At 41.9% G+C, this 20,130-nt stretch overlaps 2 protein-coding genes across 5 annotated transcripts; one reads left to right on the top strand and one right to left on the bottom strand.

Annotated features, from left to right (window-relative positions):
- Positions 1-1,398: 1,398 nt before the first annotated feature.
- Positions 1,399-9,258, top strand: LOC6599897 (zinc finger protein 236). 4 transcript variants are annotated; one of them, XM_026993374.1, is made up of 4 exons: positions 1,399-1,517; positions 3,871-6,743; positions 6,820-7,907; positions 7,980-9,258. In XM_026993374.1, exons 2-4 carry the CDS (start codon positions 4,528-4,530, stop codon positions 8,996-8,998), a joined length of 4,323 nt encoding a protein of 1,440 aa, XP_026849175.1. In that variant the 5' UTR covers positions 1,399-1,517; positions 3,871-4,527; the 3' UTR covers positions 8,999-9,258. The 4 variants fall into 4 exon arrangements, with proteins under 4 accessions (XP_026849175.1, XP_026849177.1, XP_026849176.1 ...); XM_026993376.1 differs by lacking the exon at positions 1,399-1,517 and adding an exon at positions 2,977-3,095; XM_026993375.1 differs by lacking the exon at positions 1,399-1,517 and adding an exon at positions 2,977-3,103.
- A 9,183-nt stretch (positions 9,259-18,441) lies between these two features.
- Positions 18,442-20,028, bottom strand: LOC6599896 (transcriptional regulator ovo). Its single transcript, XM_026993430.1, has 3 exons — positions 19,690-20,028; positions 18,822-19,478; positions 18,442-18,758 (listed from the first exon to the last, which is right to left on the bottom strand). The coding sequence occupies exons 1-3, from the start codon at positions 20,026-20,028 to the stop codon at positions 18,573-18,575; spliced, it is 1,182 nt and encodes a 393-aa protein (XP_026849231.1). The 3' UTR covers positions 18,442-18,572.
- Between the last annotated feature and the right edge of the window lie 102 nt (positions 20,029-20,130).

The following is a 20,130-nucleotide window of genomic DNA, read 5'->3' as shown; positions in this document are numbered from 1 at the left end:
TTTTGGGGAAGAATAAAATGCGCTATGTTAAGTTTATTGTGTAGTTTTAGGCGAAAATTGCAAAGGTTTTACATGCATCTATACAGATATAATATGAAATAAAAAACTTTTTACAACTGGCGAAAAAAAAAAATTTTAATTCAAACTTATTTATAGGCGCGCGATTGTGGAACCAGATGAATGGCCTGGCGTCCTCTGGTGGTGAGAGCAAGAACTAAACATATCGCTGAAAATGATTATCGCAACGCTTTTTGGTAATAAGTAAGAGCTATGATAAAATACGATCATGATAAAATTGTATGGATGCGTAAAATTAAAGTCAGCGCTATTTTATGAACATTTAAACAAATAATTTCTGGTGCTTAAAGCAATACGCGATTGTCCAACACTGGAAACACTGTATTGACGTTTACTGCCTATCGATACTGTTTCGGCGATAGCACAAGCCAGAGTGATCGTTTACGGTATGTTATATACTTTTGTTTATATTTTGACGTCGCAAATGAGTTCTGCTGTCCAATTCAAGGTGCAAATCTGTTTCAATTGATGGGATTAAGTTCGGTTCTTAAACGGTATATTTTGAAAATGAGACGGTGTATTTTAGTATATTTCTGAGGGTCAGACCGTATTTTTGATCGGATTATGCGATTTTCTTGCCCCTATGTCTAGCCTCACACACTTTGCAAGTGTTTATACTTTTCATAGCGTTTTCTAGTATTTTTCAGTATATTTTAAGACGCGTTCTGGACTCACCTCTTGTGCAATGCACCAATGTAAAAACCGTGTAGAAATGCCAATTAGAGCCATGTCCCAGGCCACATTAAATACTAATTCGTGATCAGCATAGAAATCCTGATCGTTTGACATCAAAATCTAAATTTTTTCAAAAATGTCGGGGAAAAGGCATGTCAAAAAGTGGTTAACGGAGGCGCTTCCATGGGGCTTATATGGAAAAAACCGGGCAAACATTTTTCCTTCAGGTGACACCTTTGGTAATTACATGAAAATGTAGTGAATATGTAGCACTTGTGTAGTAACCGTGTAGTTACCATGTAAGGAAATTAATTTAGTGGAAATTGTTGACCGGTTTAGCTTAATCCTTATTTTATAAGCCATGCAATAAAGATAAAAACTTCAATTTAATCAGTCATGTAGGAAATTGGATTTTGGAGCCGAGGGTTTTAGCTGGCTAGTAATATTTAACCGAATATCAAAAACGAGGAATATGATGCAACTTGATGACAAATATTTCGTCAGTATATTTTCGGCATATTTTGAAATTCCTGACGTAGTTCGGTATATTTCTGTGGGTCAGACCGTATATCTTTTCGATACATCCGCTGTCACACAGACAAGCGAGAAAAATAAATAATAATTTGCAACTTGGTTTTAATGAAAAACGCCAGCAAATTCATTCAGCGACACATAATATTCGTGATTATTTCGCCTGCACCTCCGCACTCAGCCCCTCGCCCGATCCCCTGTCCAGAAGCAGCAAATCAAATGTGATGTTAAGTGTGAGTGTTTAAAAAAAAAAAGAATGGAAATCCATTAAAACGCCGTAGTTTGAGTGTGTGCGTTCGTGCTCGCTCACTCGTGTGTTGTTTGTGTGTGTGATGTGCGAACGAAATCAAGAAGCAGCAAAGCAGCAAATGCCGCAGCCGAAATGAAAACAGAATGTTGTCGCCAAATAAATAAACAATTATCAATTTCCAAAAGCAGTTTTCAGTTGCGTGCAATGAGAAAACGGAAATGAAAAAAAAAGAAGTTGTGCAAGGCAAACAACAAATGTATGAAACCAGAAACGATTTTGGGGTGTAATGGTAGTGCTCCCAACTTCCCACACCCCACACCTTGCCACTAGCTTATCCCTATCCCTATCCCTGTCCCTGTCCCTATTTTGACTGTGTGGGAGTAAACGAGAAAGCGCTTTGACCAGTTTCCAGGTTGTTGAAGGAGACTTGTAGCCGCAAAATTTTGAGCTTCTTCACATCCGTCCGTCCGTCCCAACCCTTGTTTTGTTATCCCTTTTTTATTTTTTGCGCTCTATGCGCGTGTGTGTGTGAGCGTCCCCATAGTCCGGGAGTTAAATATTCAACCCCCAAAATTGCCCCTCTGCACTGTCCAGGCAAATCACTGAGCAATAACCACCCACCCATTCAGTCAGACGCCCACTCTCACCCCCCAACCGTCGACATTTCGCACTGGAAATTTCTTGCTGGATGTTCTCACTCTCCCTGTTCTTCTTATTCGTCTTGTGCCTCCCCTGCCGCCGTTGCCGCCAGCTCCAGCTCCAGCTCTTTGTTATTTCGGTGGCGGGATGAAGCAGTGGCATTAACGGGGAGCCAAAAGTCAGGAGCTGCGGGAGAAGAGAGCAGTAATTCAAAAACTGTCGAAATAAAACGGCTTCTCCACTTTCCTGTCCCGGCCCCCCTGTGCTCACTCTTTGCTCTCCTGCTTGTTCAACCACTTTGCCTCTCTCGCTCACGTTCTCTCTGGTCTCTTTCTTTTGTGCCTATTTCCGCTGCCGCTTGTTAGGTCAGCTCTGCCTCCCGCTCTCACCCACATCACATCACCACTGCTTTCCCCCCCTTTGGGGTCCTATTAAACTTTTGCGCTTCAAGCTCTCGCAATCCTGCCTGACTCTGTGTGGGTGTGTGTTTGTTGGTGTGAGTGAGGGTCGGAATGCGCATAAGTAAGCCGAAATATGAATAGGACTTTGGGACACTGCCTGGAATTGGTTTTAAAACAGAAGTAAATGAAAGGAGGGGGAATATAATTGAGTGTAACACTTTCCGGCTGCTGCTGGTATCGGCTTCTCGGGAAATACAATTCCACAATTTTTTAAATTGCGCAAATTGGCGCGTTTGCGAGCGTTGCCCAACACTAGCCGCATGCAACCCTGCACGCGCAGTGTGAAAGAAGGGAGACGGAAAACTTACACTCACACAAACACACGGGTCGCACACAGGGGAGCAATTTTTGTTATTATTGAACAGAAAGAACATCGCAAAAAAAAAAGAAATAAAAGACAGCTTCCGAAGCTGGGTGCAAAAGCGTGCGGTTGGTTAAAAAGTGTAAATTGCTGTGAAAATGTAAGAGGGTGAGCAAACGCTGAGGTGCTCTCTCAATAAGAGCGGCAGCGGGCCACCAGGCAAAGCCGAAAAAAATTCACTCGCGGGGGAGCATAAAGGCAAAAAGAAGCAGTAGCACCGCAGCAGCCACAGTCGCAGCGGAATCAAAAGCAGCGCAGCCGCCGCTAATTGTCGCGTCGCCGTCGTCGTAGTTGTTGTTGCTGTTCCCAGTGTTCGTGCGCTGCGTCGCAAAAAAGAATCATTTTCCCCCAAAGGAAAATTCGAAAAGAGAAACAAAAAGTTAATTTTTTTCCACAAGTTTTCACGGGTTCGTTCTCTGTGTGTTCGTACATATATATCCATATAAATATATATATATGTGTGGTGTGTGCTGGTGTGTGTGAAAGGCAAAGAACAAGGCGCTAAAAGGCGCAAAGGAGAAGAAGAGGAAGACCGAAGCGAAGCGAAAGAGCAGAATGTGAAGGCGAAAGGAAAACTATTAAAAACGAACAAAAAGGTCAAAAAAAATGTGTGAAAGAGAACCGAAAGAACCGAACAATATGTGGATTAAAAGTGGGAAATCTAGCATGTGTGTGTGTGTGTGTGCGGTGGGGGGAAAAGCTAAAATTAATTTTTTGTTTTTGTTACATTCGCGTGCGTGTATGTGTATGCGAGGGGGGATATGCATATTTGTTAATGTGCTAGGAACGATTCTGTAAAACGAATTTATTATATCTATTAATTCCCAATTTATTAAATATTGTGTTTGTGTTTTCTTTTGTATCCAAAATTGCAGTAGAATCAATTGCACAAAAAAGTGGAGAACACGGAAAGGAGAAGCAGAAGCAGCAGCAGAAGGAAGAAGCAACAAGAAAAACGAGAGGAAATCAATAATAATAATAACAATAAAGCAGTAAATAACAGAAGAAAGGAGAAGCAGAATTGGGAGCCGTAGCGCAGCGGCCGGACCTGTGCCTGTGTGAGTGCATGTGCCGCGTGTGTGCGTGCATGTAGCATGTAGTGTAGTATTGTTGTAACAAACAAAACGAAAGGCGGCCAACAACAATATACAACAAGAAAACATAATGAAAGCAAATGAGCGAAATCAAGCAGCAGAAGCAGCAGCAACCGCGTCCAACATCGACGACGACGTAGCAGCCGCCGATGCCGCCGACGCACGGGAAGCACCGAAAACCGCATGACAAGGAAATGGAAAATTTTGTTAAAAATTCTTTGGAAAAGCGAACCAAAAACGCGAATCAAAAATTAACAAGAATTCAAAGTAAATCACAGAAACAGAGCAACTAAGAAAGAATCACCAGCCAGGTGCCGCACCAGTAACAACAAAGAAGAAGCAGCTAAAGGAACTAAAGAAGAGGAAGAATAAGAAACAGCAGTAGAGCATCAGAAATAAAGCAGTGCCGCTAACGGAGTGAGAAATACAAAGCAGTGCATGAATAGGAATATAAGAAAAGGTGCAGGAAGAGGTGCAGTGCAAAAAGCAGTGGAGGTAGGAAGAAGAAGCAGGAGAACCGGCAGTTTGCGCCCCCGCCCTCCACCCTCACCCACACCCACATCAACACCCTCTCAAACACACACACACACTCTTATCACCGAACAACCAGCAGCTCCATCTCCACCCACTCTCATAGCAGGAGGACTGGGGGATAATACCATGGCAAGCAGTGCAACAAATGCAGCAAGCATCATACGCACAAGCACCAACAGCAGTAGCACTGCTCTGCCATCACTATTCTCCTCTGCCTCCGCCGCAGCCGCTGCCGCTACAGCAGCCACCTCGAAGGACATGGACGGACTGATTGCCATAAATGATAGCGCATTATCGCAACAAATCGAATTTATACTACAAGATGCTCCCATGGAGCAGGATGATGACCATCAACAGCACCACCACCACCACCGGCACCACCATCACCACCACCATCAGCAACAGCAGCAGCAGCATCAGCACCACCAGCCGTCGCAGCAGCAGCAGACGCAGCAGCACCACCACCAGCCGCAGCAGCAGCAGCCGCATCTGCAACCACATCATCAGCTGGTAGTAGGAGCTGGAAGTGGAACAGCGGCGAAGCTCGAGAATAACCACCCACCGACAACAACAACCGCTGCAGCAACCGCAACGGCGACCAACAGCGCTTCCGTTTCCACCTACACCACCACCAGCAACAGCAGCAACAACAACAATCACCTGGAGGAGCATCACCACCTGATGATCCAACAGCAGCAACAGCATCTGCTAAATGGCCGGCGCGTTATCATCCAGTCGACCGGTAACAGCAGCACGGCAACAGTACTGTCCGCCAGCGACATCAAGGAGGAGGAGCTGGACGAGGAGGAAGAGGATCCGGAGCTGAACGATGAGAATCTTCAGGATATCGAGGAGGAGGCCCAGGCGGCCGAAGCCGACGAGGAGCCAGAGACGACCGCGCAGCAGCATCCGCACCTTCAGACTCGCGTCAAGATCGAGGTGGAGGATGACGATATGCCCGAAGACGATGACGATGAGGAGGAGGACGAAGATGAAAACATGTCGGTAGCCCATCTCCAACGGCAGCAACAGGCCCAGGCTCAAGCCCAAGCACAAGCCCAAGCTCAGGCCCAGGCCCAATTGGAATATCAACTGCAAACGACGCAAGCGGGTGGGGCAGGCGCCCAGCAGTTGGTGCAGCTGCCCGCCGGGGGTCTAATGAGCACCTCGAGTACCCGCACTATGACTGTGCCTGTCACCGAGGCGGCACTCGTCCAGCTGCAGCGCCGTCCCGTGTATATCAGCAATGCTGTCGGCGGTCTGTCCGCCGGCACCACCTATGTACGAATGCCAGGAGCGGCCGTGATCAGCCGGAGTCCGATGACGGTGCTGAATGTGGTGCAACAGGCGGCGGCCCTACCCGCCACCCAATTGATCCTGCAGGCCCAGAGCCCAACGCCTCAACAACAGCAGCCCCCACCCGAACAGCATCAGCAACAACAACAGCAGCAGCAGCAGCAGCAGCAGATGGTCATAAACCAACAGCAGCAGCAGGCACAATTGCAATCACAGCAGCCGCAGCCGCACCAGCAGCCGCAACAGCAGCCGCAACAGCAGCCGCAGCAGCAGCAGCTACAGCTATCATCCCATCCCGTGAAGCATCAACAACCATCGCCAGCATCCAGCTCTTCCCCATGCAGCAGTAGCGGTAGCAGTGGGGCCAGCAGCACGGGGGCCACCGCCAGCTCATCGAGCAGCTACCAGTGCATGGAGTGTGTGGAGAAGTTCGAGTCGAAGGAGCTGTTCGACATCCACCGCAGCGGGCACGCCAACAACATGAAGTGCGCCATCTGCAACATGGTACTCAAGTCGCTCAAGAACTACGAGAAGCATTGCCTGCGATGCAAGCCGTACGAATGCCAGATCTGCGGCCGGGTGGTACGCTTCCGGCCGAACTTCATCAAGCATATGCGGGTGCACACGGGCCAGCAGTCGGAGCGGCACAAGTACAAGTGCGAGGTGTGCCACAAGGAGTTCATGAGCTTCGAGTACTTCAAGGTGCACAAGAAGATCCACAACGAGAACGTGAACCTCACCTGCGAGATCTGTGGCAAGGTGTTCAGTGCCCTGGCTTCGCTGCGCGGCCACTCGAAGCTCCATTCGGGGGTCAAGCTGCACAAGTGAGTAGCTCTTTGTTTTGTTTTTTGTAATTGCAATTGGTAACCGCATTTTTGTGCCGCCCTCTTCCCTTTTCAGGTGCGATGTCTGCGGCAAGGGCTTTGGCCAGCGCTACAACCTGAAGATCCATGCCCGCACCCACACGGGCGACTTTCCCTTTGAGTGCAAAATATGCAAGAAGAAGCTCCACACACAATCCTCGCTGCAAACGCACATGCAGGTCCATCTCAGGGACCAGCCGACGGCAGTAGCCACGCAGCAGGCAAAAGCCAGCAGTGCCAGTGTCAATGCCAATGCCAGTGCCAGCAGCCAGAACGGGGGGAGCATCACCAATAATACCAATACTACCACAACTAGCACCACCCAAACCCACACTGGCAGCAGCGGCAGCAACTCGAGCAACAGCAACAGTGCGACAACCGGTACGGCCACAACGATTGTCAAACTGGAGCCGCCAAGCGATCTGGATATGCCCAGCACAAGCAACAACAATCAGCTGCAACAGCAGCACCACTCTCACCACCACCACAACCACCACCACCAACAACAACAGCAGCAGCAGCAGCAACAGCAACAACAGCAAATGGAATTGGACGACCATTCTGGCCTCAGTGGGGACGAGGATGTGAACTCTTCCTCGCATATTGTCAACTCAACCACCAATCGCTTGACCACCGGTGAGGATTCATCCAATGAGTCCTCGAATGCCTCGCTACACAATCAGCCGCACTCCTCCTCATCCGCAGCCAGCATCAGCTCCTCGCATTCACCATCTATGCTGCAGCAGCAGCAGCAGCAGGTGCAGCCTACAGCATCGTCGCAGTATCTCATGTCCACGCCCTCACGGACGATTGTCATCAAGAACTACATGCAGCAGCAGCAGCAACAGCAACATGCAGGCGCGGGACAGGGGCAGCATCATCAACAGAACGGACCCGATCAGGGGGCTGTACTCCATACGCAGGTCATCCAGAGCGGTGCAGGCACCAGCAGCAGCGGCAGCAGCAGCAGCAATGGCAGCGGGAACGCCATCGTTAGCAATGGTACACAGCAATTGATACGCAAGACGCCCATCATTCATCACTCAACGAGTGGCAGTGGCAGCGGCACGCTGAGCTCCGCTTTGGCCAGTGTGGTGCAGCAACAGCATACAGGAGGTGCAGGAGGTGAGTGGGAAGCCCCTTGGAGGCTTTCGGAGAGCGTAATTAAATGTTGTACTTTCTATTATTTGTTCACAGTTGGTTCGCCCGCTCAATCGCCACAGTCATCGTCGTCAACGTCTGGCTCCTCCACCACTGTGCTGGTGTCCAAGGCCACGGGTGTACCCCTATCGATAGCATCCTCGGCAGCGGCGGCGGCCGCCCTGGCCGGTTCCACTATCATACGGAGCACACGCAGTCATAATCATATACAGCAACAGCAGCAGCAGCATAGCAACAGCCAGAGTCAGAGTCAACAGCAGCAGCAGCGTGGGTCAGGAGCTGGGACGCAGCAGCGCAATAACCACCGAAACCACCACCGACGTCGTCATCTCGCAGACATGGATGATGACGACGATGACGATGAGGACGAAGATGCAGCCACAGCAGCCGCTCAATTGCAGTTGCAGCGCCATGGCCAACAGTCGTCGATGTCCGCCAGCCCCCACCACCACCAGCATCAGCAGCACCATCATTCACACCATCAACAGCATCAGCAGCAACAGCAGCAGCTCCATCATCATCATCACCATCATCATCACAATCATCATTTCGATGATGACGATGACGATGAGAAATCATCACCGTCCCTGGCCACGGCGGCCATCAAGGTGGAACCGAATCTCTACTCCTCCGGCTCCGGCGACAACTCCAACGATATGTTCATCAAGGAGGAGGTGATGTTCGAGGACTCGGCCGCCCCACATTCACCACAATCGCCGCCCAGCTCAAAGTTTCGCATCTCGAACTTCGATGGCGATCTGGTCGATCATCATGTCGATTTGAATCACTCGCTACCGCCGTATGGGAACCTGTTTGAGCCGCATTCGATACCCGATAGCATACCCGTGCAACTCTATCCGGATGATGATGATGACTTTCGGCTGGACCATAGCTCGTTGGGTGGACTTCATAATACATCGTCATCGACCACAGATGGGGACTTTATCAAAAAGGAATGGGTCTATGGCACCGGCACCAGTTCCTATGCCATGAATGGTAAATTCGACGATGACAGCGATGCCCTATGCGATGCTGCAAATTTCATATACAATTGAGAGTGAGCGTCGTCGCAATTGTCGGTCAGCCAGAGAGGAGCGACAGGAATGGAAGGGTACAGGATATACCTGGACATGCATACGCACATTTTGGCAAGACAATTGTTTGGATATATGTACATCATATACGATAGATATATATATCTCTCTCTCTCTCTCTCTCTCTGTCTCTCGATCCCTGGTCACTTCTTCTGTGGCACCGTTTAAACACAATCAATCACACACACACACACCCCCACACAAACAACATAGATATACATGCATAGATATATGTGTGTATGCATATATATATATATATATGCCACACACACCTCTAGATAATTTGCTATTTCTGTGTTGCGCTCGTGATGATCTTAACGTGATCTTAAGTCTAGATATGTGTAGAGTGTAGAATTTTGATATACTCTCTCCCTCTCTCTCTCTTCCTCTGTTTTACCTTCTTTTCGCGCGACGCCCCCCAAACACCCTATATCTTTTTCCACTCTCTGTCTCTGTCTGTCTACCTCTGTTGTAGTTTTTTGTGCATATTGCCCTCTCACTCTAAGTCGCTCACGAAATATATATCCGTCTCTCTCTCTCTCTCTCTTCCTATCTCTGTCTGTCTCTGCTGTCACTGTCCCATTCTCTGATGTTTTGAGTATAGAGTACTCCTTCCACGAAAAACCACTGCTCTTCTTCCTCAATGATGTGTAGTGTAAACGAGACCTGATCCTCCACCCAACCCACCCACTCCTCGCCTCAGCCAAGAACAAAGTTACAAAACAATAATTTCTATTATTAAAAAGGGGTTTTTCTTCTTCTCTTTTTTTTTTTTGTTGGAGAAATCTCTCTATATACGGCTAGCGTCCAGCACACTGATCCGCCAGATATAGTAATAATACTATATAGCAGTTATATATATCATTCTGTATACGATTTAATCTTTAGTTTAATTAGTTTTTTGCATTTGATCTCTCGCTTCCACTCAACTTTGGTTTTAATGTCTGCAACCCAAAACGAAAGAAATGTAGTTCCTGTTTAATGAGGAAATCGTATGATAATTTTACATATAAAACATATAGATTATAGGGCGGTGTGGCTTGTGCTGGCAGCCAGCTCTATATGGAAAGATCTCTCCATTCACTTTGTGTGACTTCTAAAAAGAATGTACAGTATTTTGCTTCAAAAAAAAAGATAGCAATCGAAACTGAAAGCAAAATGATCCATCTCGTATATTTATAATGAATGTGCACTTCTGATTCGATTTACAATTTTTTTTTTACTTACCTAAAGCGCAGTATTTGTTGGTCCTTCTATTCGAGAATCCATTGAATTTTTTTATTTTAAACCACATACACACATCCTAATACATAAGTATTTAGTTTTTAGTGTAATAAGATATTTTTTTGTGTCTTTTTTTTTGTTGTTTATAATTTGGTTAAGAATTCAGTGCTCGATTTGTGCCGCTGCTTGTATAACAGCGCCGCTACCTTAAAAACTGTTCTAATGTGCAATCTCTCGCTTGCCCCCGTCTCTCCTCACCCCACAAACCCCTCCCCCCCCCTCTCCCCCCTCTCAGACGAACCCTTAACTAGTTTCTAAGTTCTACAGATTCACACAAACACACACATATGTATATTCTTATATGTATGATTTGCATTATATATGTAACTTTAACTGTAAGCCTAAGCCCCCAACCATTTGTGTGTTGTCTCATAAGCTGGAAGAGCATGCTTTTAGCCCTAGCTTTACCCTAACAGACGACACTGCTTGTAAAAACATATAAAACACACACACACACTCACACACCCTCCACATATACATAGATAGATCTTTAGCGTTAACAACTTTAATTTGCATTTACACTCATTTTTTATGTACTCGCTTGTATTTCTCCTCCTTCGTTTGCAGAGAGACAAACAATTAAAAATAATTAAAAAAAAAACAAAAACGAAAAGCAAACAGAACGCAACATATGTATATACATATATGTATGTATGTATATATGTGTTGCACGATGTATATGGGATTGGAAGATGAGGATGCAATAAGAGGAGTACATTTAACATAAACTTCTATCAAAAGCATTTAATGTTAACAAAAATAAAAACAAAAATTCATAATAAATCGATTATAAATTAATTACAAATATATAAAGTATATAACAAACAAATTAGCCAACAATTTTAAAATTTAGCTGAAGAATTGAATTATGTTTGTTTTTTAATTTGTGTTAGTTTTCGAGTAGACGATTCAAATTTGTCCCCCACCTCCCACGCCCCCTTTAATTTCGTGCATTTTACGCTGCTGCTTTTTTGCGCATCATATAAAAAAAAATGATTAATATTGGTAATTGTTGTTGCTTGCCATTTTGTTTGTTACTAAAAGAAATATATTAACAAGATCATTAAGTACACACACACACAGACACACACACACAAAACACATAAACATGTACGTATAGAGAAAAGCTCAAAGGAAAAGAAACAAAACAAAAACAAATGCGCGCAAAAAATAATACGTTTTACATTTTGAAACCTAACTTTATGGATTTGTCTTCCGCACGCACGTTGAAACAGGGGTTCGAGTCCGTTCGAATGCTGTTCGATTTATGTACAAATTGCCAATCGTAATCGGCGATTGACGATATCAACCGATAATCGCTAGACCTAGCCCTAGACCTCCCCTACCCGTTTACATTGCATTCTTTGCTGGAAGATTGGCGGCAATAAATCAGAATGAGAGACAACAAAGAATGTTTTGAAAACGCCTAAGAAATGTGAGCACTGCCCTGCCTGAGAGAAAGCCCCCAAGCCTACGCCTAAGCCCCTCATTTGCCGCCAGCATTCTGAAAAGAAAATTTGAGACCCAGAGAAGAAGAAGGAAAGAAAAATTAGTAGTGAGTCCTCCCAGTAGCCCGGCCCCCTGCCCCCGCCCCCGACCCGTAACAAATCTCAGTTGAACTAATGAAACAGAAGCAATTTAAAATTAAAACAAAACAAAAAAAAAGTTATACATTTTTGTACATTTGAAAAATGAAATAGAGTTACAAAATAAAAGAAAAACTATTTTATATACCAAACAACAAAAAGGAAAACGATCGACAAACACCCAAACAAATGAAACAGCAAACAAATTTTGCACCACAACAACAGAAACAACAAGAAAACCGAAAGCAACAAACAAAAAACAAAAAACAAAAACAAATGATGTAACTTTTAACATTTAAAATCTCAACGACTGCGCACACAGCAACAAAACAAATTTTTTGTATTATATTGAAAAGAAAACGTGAAGGCAAGAAAACCTTACATAATAAGAAGAAAAACGAGAGAAACACGTACACGTAGGGGAAAATTCAGAAGAGAAGAGGCGATTTGATAGATGGAAAGCAAATAAAGTGAAATATTTTTTTAAGTGTAAACCAGGCCCGTCACACGGCTTGGTCGCCAAATTTTCTGCAATAAAAATAAATAAAAAAACAAAAACGATAAGAAAATATACAAAAAAAAGAAAATATTGTAAACTTTATAGGCATATACACACACACACACACACACATACACAGAGAAAAACTAACACACATAGACATACGTCACACTGAACTTATTGTTAGGCTGCTGTTACACGACACATTTTCCAACGACAGCGACATGTCCTAGATAATCGTTGCCTTCCATCCGCGAAGTATGAAATTTTGAGATTTTGAGATGTTCCCGAATGGGTGAATGCATGATAGGGAAGCGTATTCTGTGACTAAAAACAAGCGATGTGAAAACTCGGAATTCATCGGTGGAGAGGTATCGTTTAACAGCAGCTGTAGGGTAGGAAAGAACAAGTATGGAAGAGTTTGGGTAGAAATTAGGCCGGGAGTAGAGGAGAAAACAGACAGCTTCAACAGTCCAACAACACAAAACAGACGTATATATATATTTGTATACGTATTCGCAGAACTTCCACAGAGATCTGGCAAAAATATGATATATGATTATTTTTCTTTGTGAAACAAATTATGTTTTCCGTAGGCGAAAAATTGTTGGTTCTTAAACACACGTACACTTAGATACGGGTATATAGATGTATAGTGATGTATGAATAGATATGTCTATATATTAGGACCCAAGATGGGGGAGCGTAGAATAGGGCCAGGCCTGGGCCCAAAACTTAATCGCCTCCTCTCTTGAAGCGGTCCTGGTCCACACACACACAAGCACACGTACACAGAAATACATTAAATGTCATAAGTTTTGTTTTTTGTTGTTTTTTTTAACATAAATGTACCTAAAAAGCAAACAAAAGCAAAGATAAAAATAGTTTAAAAGAATTGGGAAGACAAATCAAGAATAATTCCAATTTAAAATGATTTTTCGATTCGAAATGGAATAGAAATTTTTGGCAACTTTATATAGATTGAATATATAGCCGCATATATTTATTTATATATTTCTATGTGTCGTCCCCACCCCTTCCCCCGCCCCTGTGTGTAATTTTGCAACTCAAAATTCTTAGAAAACAAACAAAAACAAATGAAAAACGAAAGCAAGAGAATGTTATAATAGAAAAGAATTATTTTTAATGGAGGAAATGGCATTTGTTAGGCACAAAATCAAGCAGAAGAGCCAATTTTTTTTTATTTACGAATTTGTTAAAAAAAAAAAAAAAATTAAAAAAAAAAACATGATATAAAATAAGAGAAACACAAGGAAAAACACGACTTTTTAAAGCATTTTCGAGAAATATTGAGGAGTAAAGGAATAAAACCGAAACCGAACAATTTCAATCTGAACAACAACATAAAGCCCACGAAAGTATATATATATATATATAAATATAAATAAAAGTAAATAAAAGTATATATATATTTAAATAAATTATGTGTAACAAAATGGTAAAGTAAATTAAACAAATCGTATTTATATACTATGAATGTCTAGTCGTATTTTCAGTATTATGTAAACCTATCCCGATCCCACTCCCTACCCCCCCACAACAACCATACTCCAGGAAAAACACAGTAAAAACTATTAAAAAACACACACAAACAATATATAGAGAAAGCTAAGCTAAATGAATGTGAACAAATATAAAAAACAAATTTTTGAAAATTAAAAATTAAAAAACTAAAAAAAAAATATATTATGTGTGTAGTGTGTACAATAAAAAATAACAAAAAAAAAAAATAAAGAAAAAAAAAAATAAAAAGAATGGTGGAAAAAAGTGAAAGGGAGGCGGAAGGCAAAAAACAATATGGTAAACAATTTTTAGAAGCATTTTTAACACATACAAAACCCAAACTAAATGTTTACAAAAATATCGAAAGTAACGTATATGTATATATACACCTATATATACATATGTATATGTATATGTGTATAATGCAAGTGGCAGAGGAAGAAGAAAAATTTAAACGAAATGTGTCTGTTTTTAGTGTTAGATTCGATGTAAGAAAAAACCCACAATAAAACATAACAAACAAATCATATATATAGATATATATTATATACATACATCCAGAAAAATCATTAAAAACTACTAAATCAATGTGTGTAAACAGATAGAAGAGATCTACGAATATATAGCTATATATATAGATATATGTATATATACATATATTAAAACAGAGAGTTGGAGAGAAGAAGGGACAGATGTGTTGGCTTTAAACAAAATAAAAAACAAAAAAAGGAACTACTACATATACGCAGACTTATATATCTGTGTATATAGTCGCGCTGTATACATACGTATATATATTATTACTCTTAATTTTTGTGTATACATTTTTTGTGAATTACAATTAATACTTTGCTAAACCGACTTTAGTTTATAAAAAAATATATATACTTTAAATACTACGATTATGATTTCTCATTTAAATCGATTTTTATTTTATATTTTAACCATAACACCAGCAAAAATATACATATATATTTTGTCAGAATAAAATCTGTGTTTCTTTTCCTTTTCTTTTTCGTTTCGTTTCGGTCCCTGAGGAGTGAAGGTTCATATCAGCATAAATCATATGTATATCTATATATATATCTATATGTGTCATCATTTATATAAATGTAAATTGTATTTGTTAAGCAAAACAAACACAAAGCAAACAAATGGAAATTGAAATGGAAAAATGAAAATTGGCGCAATTTGCTCAAGCCTATTAAATCGAAGAAAACTAAATTCTCTTAAACAAAGAAACAAAAAAATTTTCCTTTCCCTGTATATCCTCAGTTTACTATCTGTTTTCTCTCTTCTTTTATTAATAGTGGAAATTTTAAAGAATTTAGTTCAACTAATGAAAAAGAAAAACAATTTAGAAGAAGATGCTAAAACAAGAAGAGAAACCGTAAAAACTTGCTAAATGGAAATTAATTAAACAAATACATATATTCAAATTCATGAAATAATGAAAAATAATGACAAAAACAAAATAAACCCAAAAAAAAAAAAACAAAAAAGAAACAACTAAAATGAACCCAAAAACAATCTAGTTTTTATTGTAATTCCGTGTCTGTGTGTGTATTTCAGTAATTAATGTGAAAAACAAAAACAAAAAAACCCAAAGTCTAACAATAATAACAAGAGCAACAACAACAAAACAAAACAAAAATGGAAGAAAACCCCAACAAAAAAAATGCAAAAACCTAACGAAAAAAAAAACTCAAAAAAAAAGAACACAAGAAAAAACCCAAAAAGAAGAAGGACAAAACATAAAGAAACTAGCGAAATAAATAAATTACAAAATATTTGAAAATAAAACAAGAAAAAAAGAGAAGTGTGGAAAAGTTTTTGATTACATTTCGATGGGATCTGCTCTCGGGTTTTTCACATAGGTACAGACCCCCCCCCCCCCCCCATCTGTTCAAATTACATAAATAAATTCTCTTTCCATTCCTGCACGTACTGAAACGGCTCGGCTACGCATGTGACGCGGCATGCGGCAGCGCCCCTCGGTCTTTTTGAGTTTCTGCCTGGTATCCGTTCACGGAACCAGATCTGTTAATTATGGTGTCCAGTTTTCTATGCGTTTTGATGGCTCGGACTTAGGGAAATGTGGGATACGCGTACATCTGTAATATTGGTCTTATAACGCACTTTCTTTGCAGATAAGATCTATTCTTAATTGGTCGTAATTTAAGTCAGTCGTGACCGGGCTATAGTGTAGTCAATGTGGGCCACAGTGTCCACGGTTTTTACTGTATCGAATCGAATTAAATTATATCGGATCCCAAAGTTGTTGCTTTTTACAGGAGATGCGGGTGATTCCAACGCTAAAAGCAGGAACCAGAAATGTTCGCCTGGGATACAGAGAACAAAGTCTGATTAGTCTGATTAAACATCGATCAACTACATTGTATATTGATTATTTTAGGTGCCATTTTGAATATTCCAATATATATCAGTTTTTAGAGTTCTACGAAAACTTTTTATACTTTTTGCCGGCAAAATGTCGTTCGTAAGCAAATCCTTAGTACATTGATCTCTCCCCTGTATGAAAAATGCATTTTAGTAAAATATTCAATGTTTATTAATTAATTCGATTCTCATAATCTTTATATAGTATACATAAATGATAGTTTAAAAAAAAACCTTTCTTTATTATCAGCTAAATCAAATTTTTCTTTCGATCAAATTTCCAATACATGTGTCATATATAGTACTACATACATACATATATACGATATATAGTTATTTAGATTTTAGGTTTACGTTTTTGTTATACCCTGGTACTCGAAGGTTTTTGTTTGTTTCTTGCGTGGCATACAAAAAATTCGTAGAAATAAAAGTAAATTTGCAATTTTTCATGGAAGTTGAAGATTTTCTGAATGGTAGATACTTTTTTTGACTAAACTAAATAGATATATCTATGTATATATAAATGTTTGTGTGTGTGTTTGTGCTGATCGGATATATATATATGTGTGTTCTGTGTGTGTGTGTGAAAGTTTTCTAATTAAATCTAATGTTTCTGAGTGGGGGAGGGGGCTCACCTATACCCCTCTCCCTCTTGTAAATCTATCTACATGTCTAAGGCTTTTTTCCTTCCTGCTGGTGAGGGGGGGGCGGGACTCTGCGGGGGCTGTGCAGAGGGCGTGTGTGTCGCCACAGTGCACAGCCCCCGTCGTCTCCCCGCCCCCTCCCGAAATGAATCATTCATCTCGTCTTATCCATCCATTCTCCTGCTTCCTTTTGTTTAAGTTTAACCAACACCAAGCGATTGCACATAAAAACCCGTTGTTGCTTATAAACATAAAAAATGAACAAAAAAAAAAAAATACAAAATTAATCCTTAGCGATAAATTAGAATTTCAATTTCTTTTAAATCAAAAAGTAAAGTTAGTTTTTTGTTTGTAATTCAAATTCAAATCAAAATCAAATTCTGAAGAAATGCTTAGGCTTTAGACTTAGAACTACCGATAGAGACTAAAATTATGTGTTAACTCTAAGCGATTTCCTACGATTTGTATTCGTAAATCGCCATTTTTGTGGTGTGTTTTTTGTTTGTTCAGTGTATCAGTACGATTGGTGGTCTTTCCTACAAGCTACTATTAATGCAAGAGTAATTATTTAAATCAAAGGAAACCATTCACTTTTTAATGGTTTATGGTGTGTATATATGTATGGTATATAGTGCATGGATTGGTTATAAGATACAATGTTTCGATTATTTTGTTGTTGGGCTTTGACTTCATTTATAAACAGCTTTAGTTTACACGCATCTCTCTCTAACTTCTATCTTCTTCGCGCATTTCTTCTTACTTCTATAGTTTGGGTTTTAGTTTGATTGTTATCCGCTTTTTGCCTCTTTACAATGGATTAATGGTGTGATTAAATAATAAATTACATGTGTATGCGGATGTGTATGTGTATGTGTTGCTTGTATATCCTTTTTCCTCCTTCTACTTTTTTTTTTGTTCTCTTTTGCGGTGACAAAATAAATGCCAACGTTTGCAGCTTTTGTTTGTTGTTTGTTGTTCGGTTTCTAGCTCTAAACATCTTACAAATAAGCTATATCCTAGCTATATCTCTATATATATATATATATATATATATATGTTATATTCATGATTTTTGTATTACTTATGTGTGTGGTGTGTGTCTGCTCAAAGCATTTATCAAAAAAAAAAAAAACTCTTAAAGCTAAGAAAACTATTTAGGGCAAAACATTTCCTTTCTTTTCTTTTCCTGTTCTGTTTTGTTTTTTGACTAAGAGAAGGTTTTCCAATATTACAAACAAAAATAAAAAGAGTTCACTTATAAAACAACGAAAGGCGGAATTCCATCATTAACTAAATACGAAAATTGTTAAACAAATGTTTAAGAGCATGAGAGAGTGAGAGCGATTTTTTGCACAGCAAAGTGTTGTTGTAATCATCATCGACTAAATCTAAATCTAGGCAAAAAATATACAGAAATTGTGTAGTGCTATTTGTAATCTCCAAAGATCTTCCTCCCTTCTACTCTCCTCTCCGCTAGCTACAGCAGAGGGCGGTGTGGGGGTGGTTTTGTGGTGGGGCATGGGGGCAGTTTTCAGAAAACTTCAAAGTCACATGGTGGGAGTTGGGGATCTTAGGGCTAACTACTGACGATCCACGATTCAATTGTGGACAGGCATTGGCAGCTGTCCGAGCAGATTGTTGGCAAACTGCGAATTGGTGAACTTGAAGTGCCGCTTATCGTAGAACTTAAGGAGCGCCGGCGAGAACGGATGCAGGTCCTTCAGATGCAAATAATGAACCTCTGGCTCGCAGGTCGTGTGGCCGCACTCTTCGCATACGTACATCTAAAGCGCAAATAGAGAGATTAACGGATTGTGCTTTAGAAGGAGACTCTTGTTAATAATTACCTTGGCGCGACGCTCTTTATAAGCATACTGATGCTGGACACTGTGCACTTTCTGGCAGTGCGACTCGAGGGAACAGCGCTGCGTGAAGCTCTTCTCGCACAGATTGCACTTGTACGGTCGGACGCCCGTGTGGGTGCGCGTGTGCCGCTTCAGATCGAAGGTATCGTTGAATCCCTTGCCACAGAACGTGCACAGGTACCGCTTGATGTCCGAGTGGCATTTCATGTGCCGATTGAGCAGCCTCTGCAGCGAGAACGTTTTCATGCACACACGGCAAACGAACTTTCCATTGACTACAGAATCATCACCGGCCTGGCTGGCCGATCCAGATCCCCCCATACAAAGGGCATCCGCGGAGCCGTGGCTACTGGCATTGCTGCTGGCACTGCTATGATGCTGGAGCTGCTGCTGATGTTGCTGCTGGAGGGATTGCTGCTGCTGTTGCTGTTGCTGGAGCGTCTGCTGCTGCTGGGGTGATGATTGCTGCTGCTGCTGCTGTTGCTGCTGGGAATGGTGGCCGTGCTTGCTGAGATCATCAATGCAATCGATGTTGCGTATCCGGTGATGGCCACCATGGGCATTCTCGACAGCCAGTGGATTCTTGATGCCATGTCCGCCATTCACAAACTCCAACTGTAGATCCGGCGGCAGGCCCAACTATTGAAAGAAACAAAAGGACATAGAGAAAAGGAAATTAATGTGCGGTTCATATAAAAAAAAAAACGGAGGGAGTGGATTATTCGAAGGATTGATTGGTTGGGAAGAATAATACGGGCTAAAAGACAACACAGACAAAATACAACGAGGAGGATACACAATTGGATTCGGATTCGGTTTTGGTTTCGGTTTCTGTTTGGTTTTCGCTTACACGCCGCTGCAACACCTTGCTCTGATTGAGCACCGAAACGGTGGGCGATGGGGCACACAGGCCAGCGGCCGTGGCCGCCGCCGCCGTGGCCAACGAACGTAATGTGGTGCGGTGCACCGTTCGTGTGGCCGGCACCTCCGGCGAGGGCTTCATTGTCGATACAAGGGTGATCATCGTGGAGCCATACGCCACGGCCTTGGCTCGACCACTCAGCTTGCCTCCTCCCGATCCGTTGCTGCTGTCTTTCCCTGCAGGATCATAGTCTATGTCTGCCGCCTCCTCTTTTTTATCCTCCTTTTCTTCCTTGACCAGAAGGCAATCGAAATCGTTGGGGACCATTGGTAGGGGCATCACCTTCTTGGACCTGCCTCTCGACAGCTTCGTTAAGCACTGTTGCTGCTCCTCCTTTTGTTGCTGCCCCTCCTGTTGTGGCTGCCCCTC

This window comes from Drosophila persimilis, unplaced genomic scaffold (assembly GCF_003286085.1).
Source record: "Drosophila persimilis strain 14011-0111.01,24,50 unplaced genomic scaffold, DperRS2 tig00000829-arrow-arrow-pilon, whole genome shotgun sequence".
NCBI lineage: Eukaryota > Metazoa > Arthropoda > Insecta > Diptera > Drosophilidae > Drosophila > Drosophila persimilis.
This window is presented reverse-complemented; position numbering and strand designations above follow the sequence as displayed.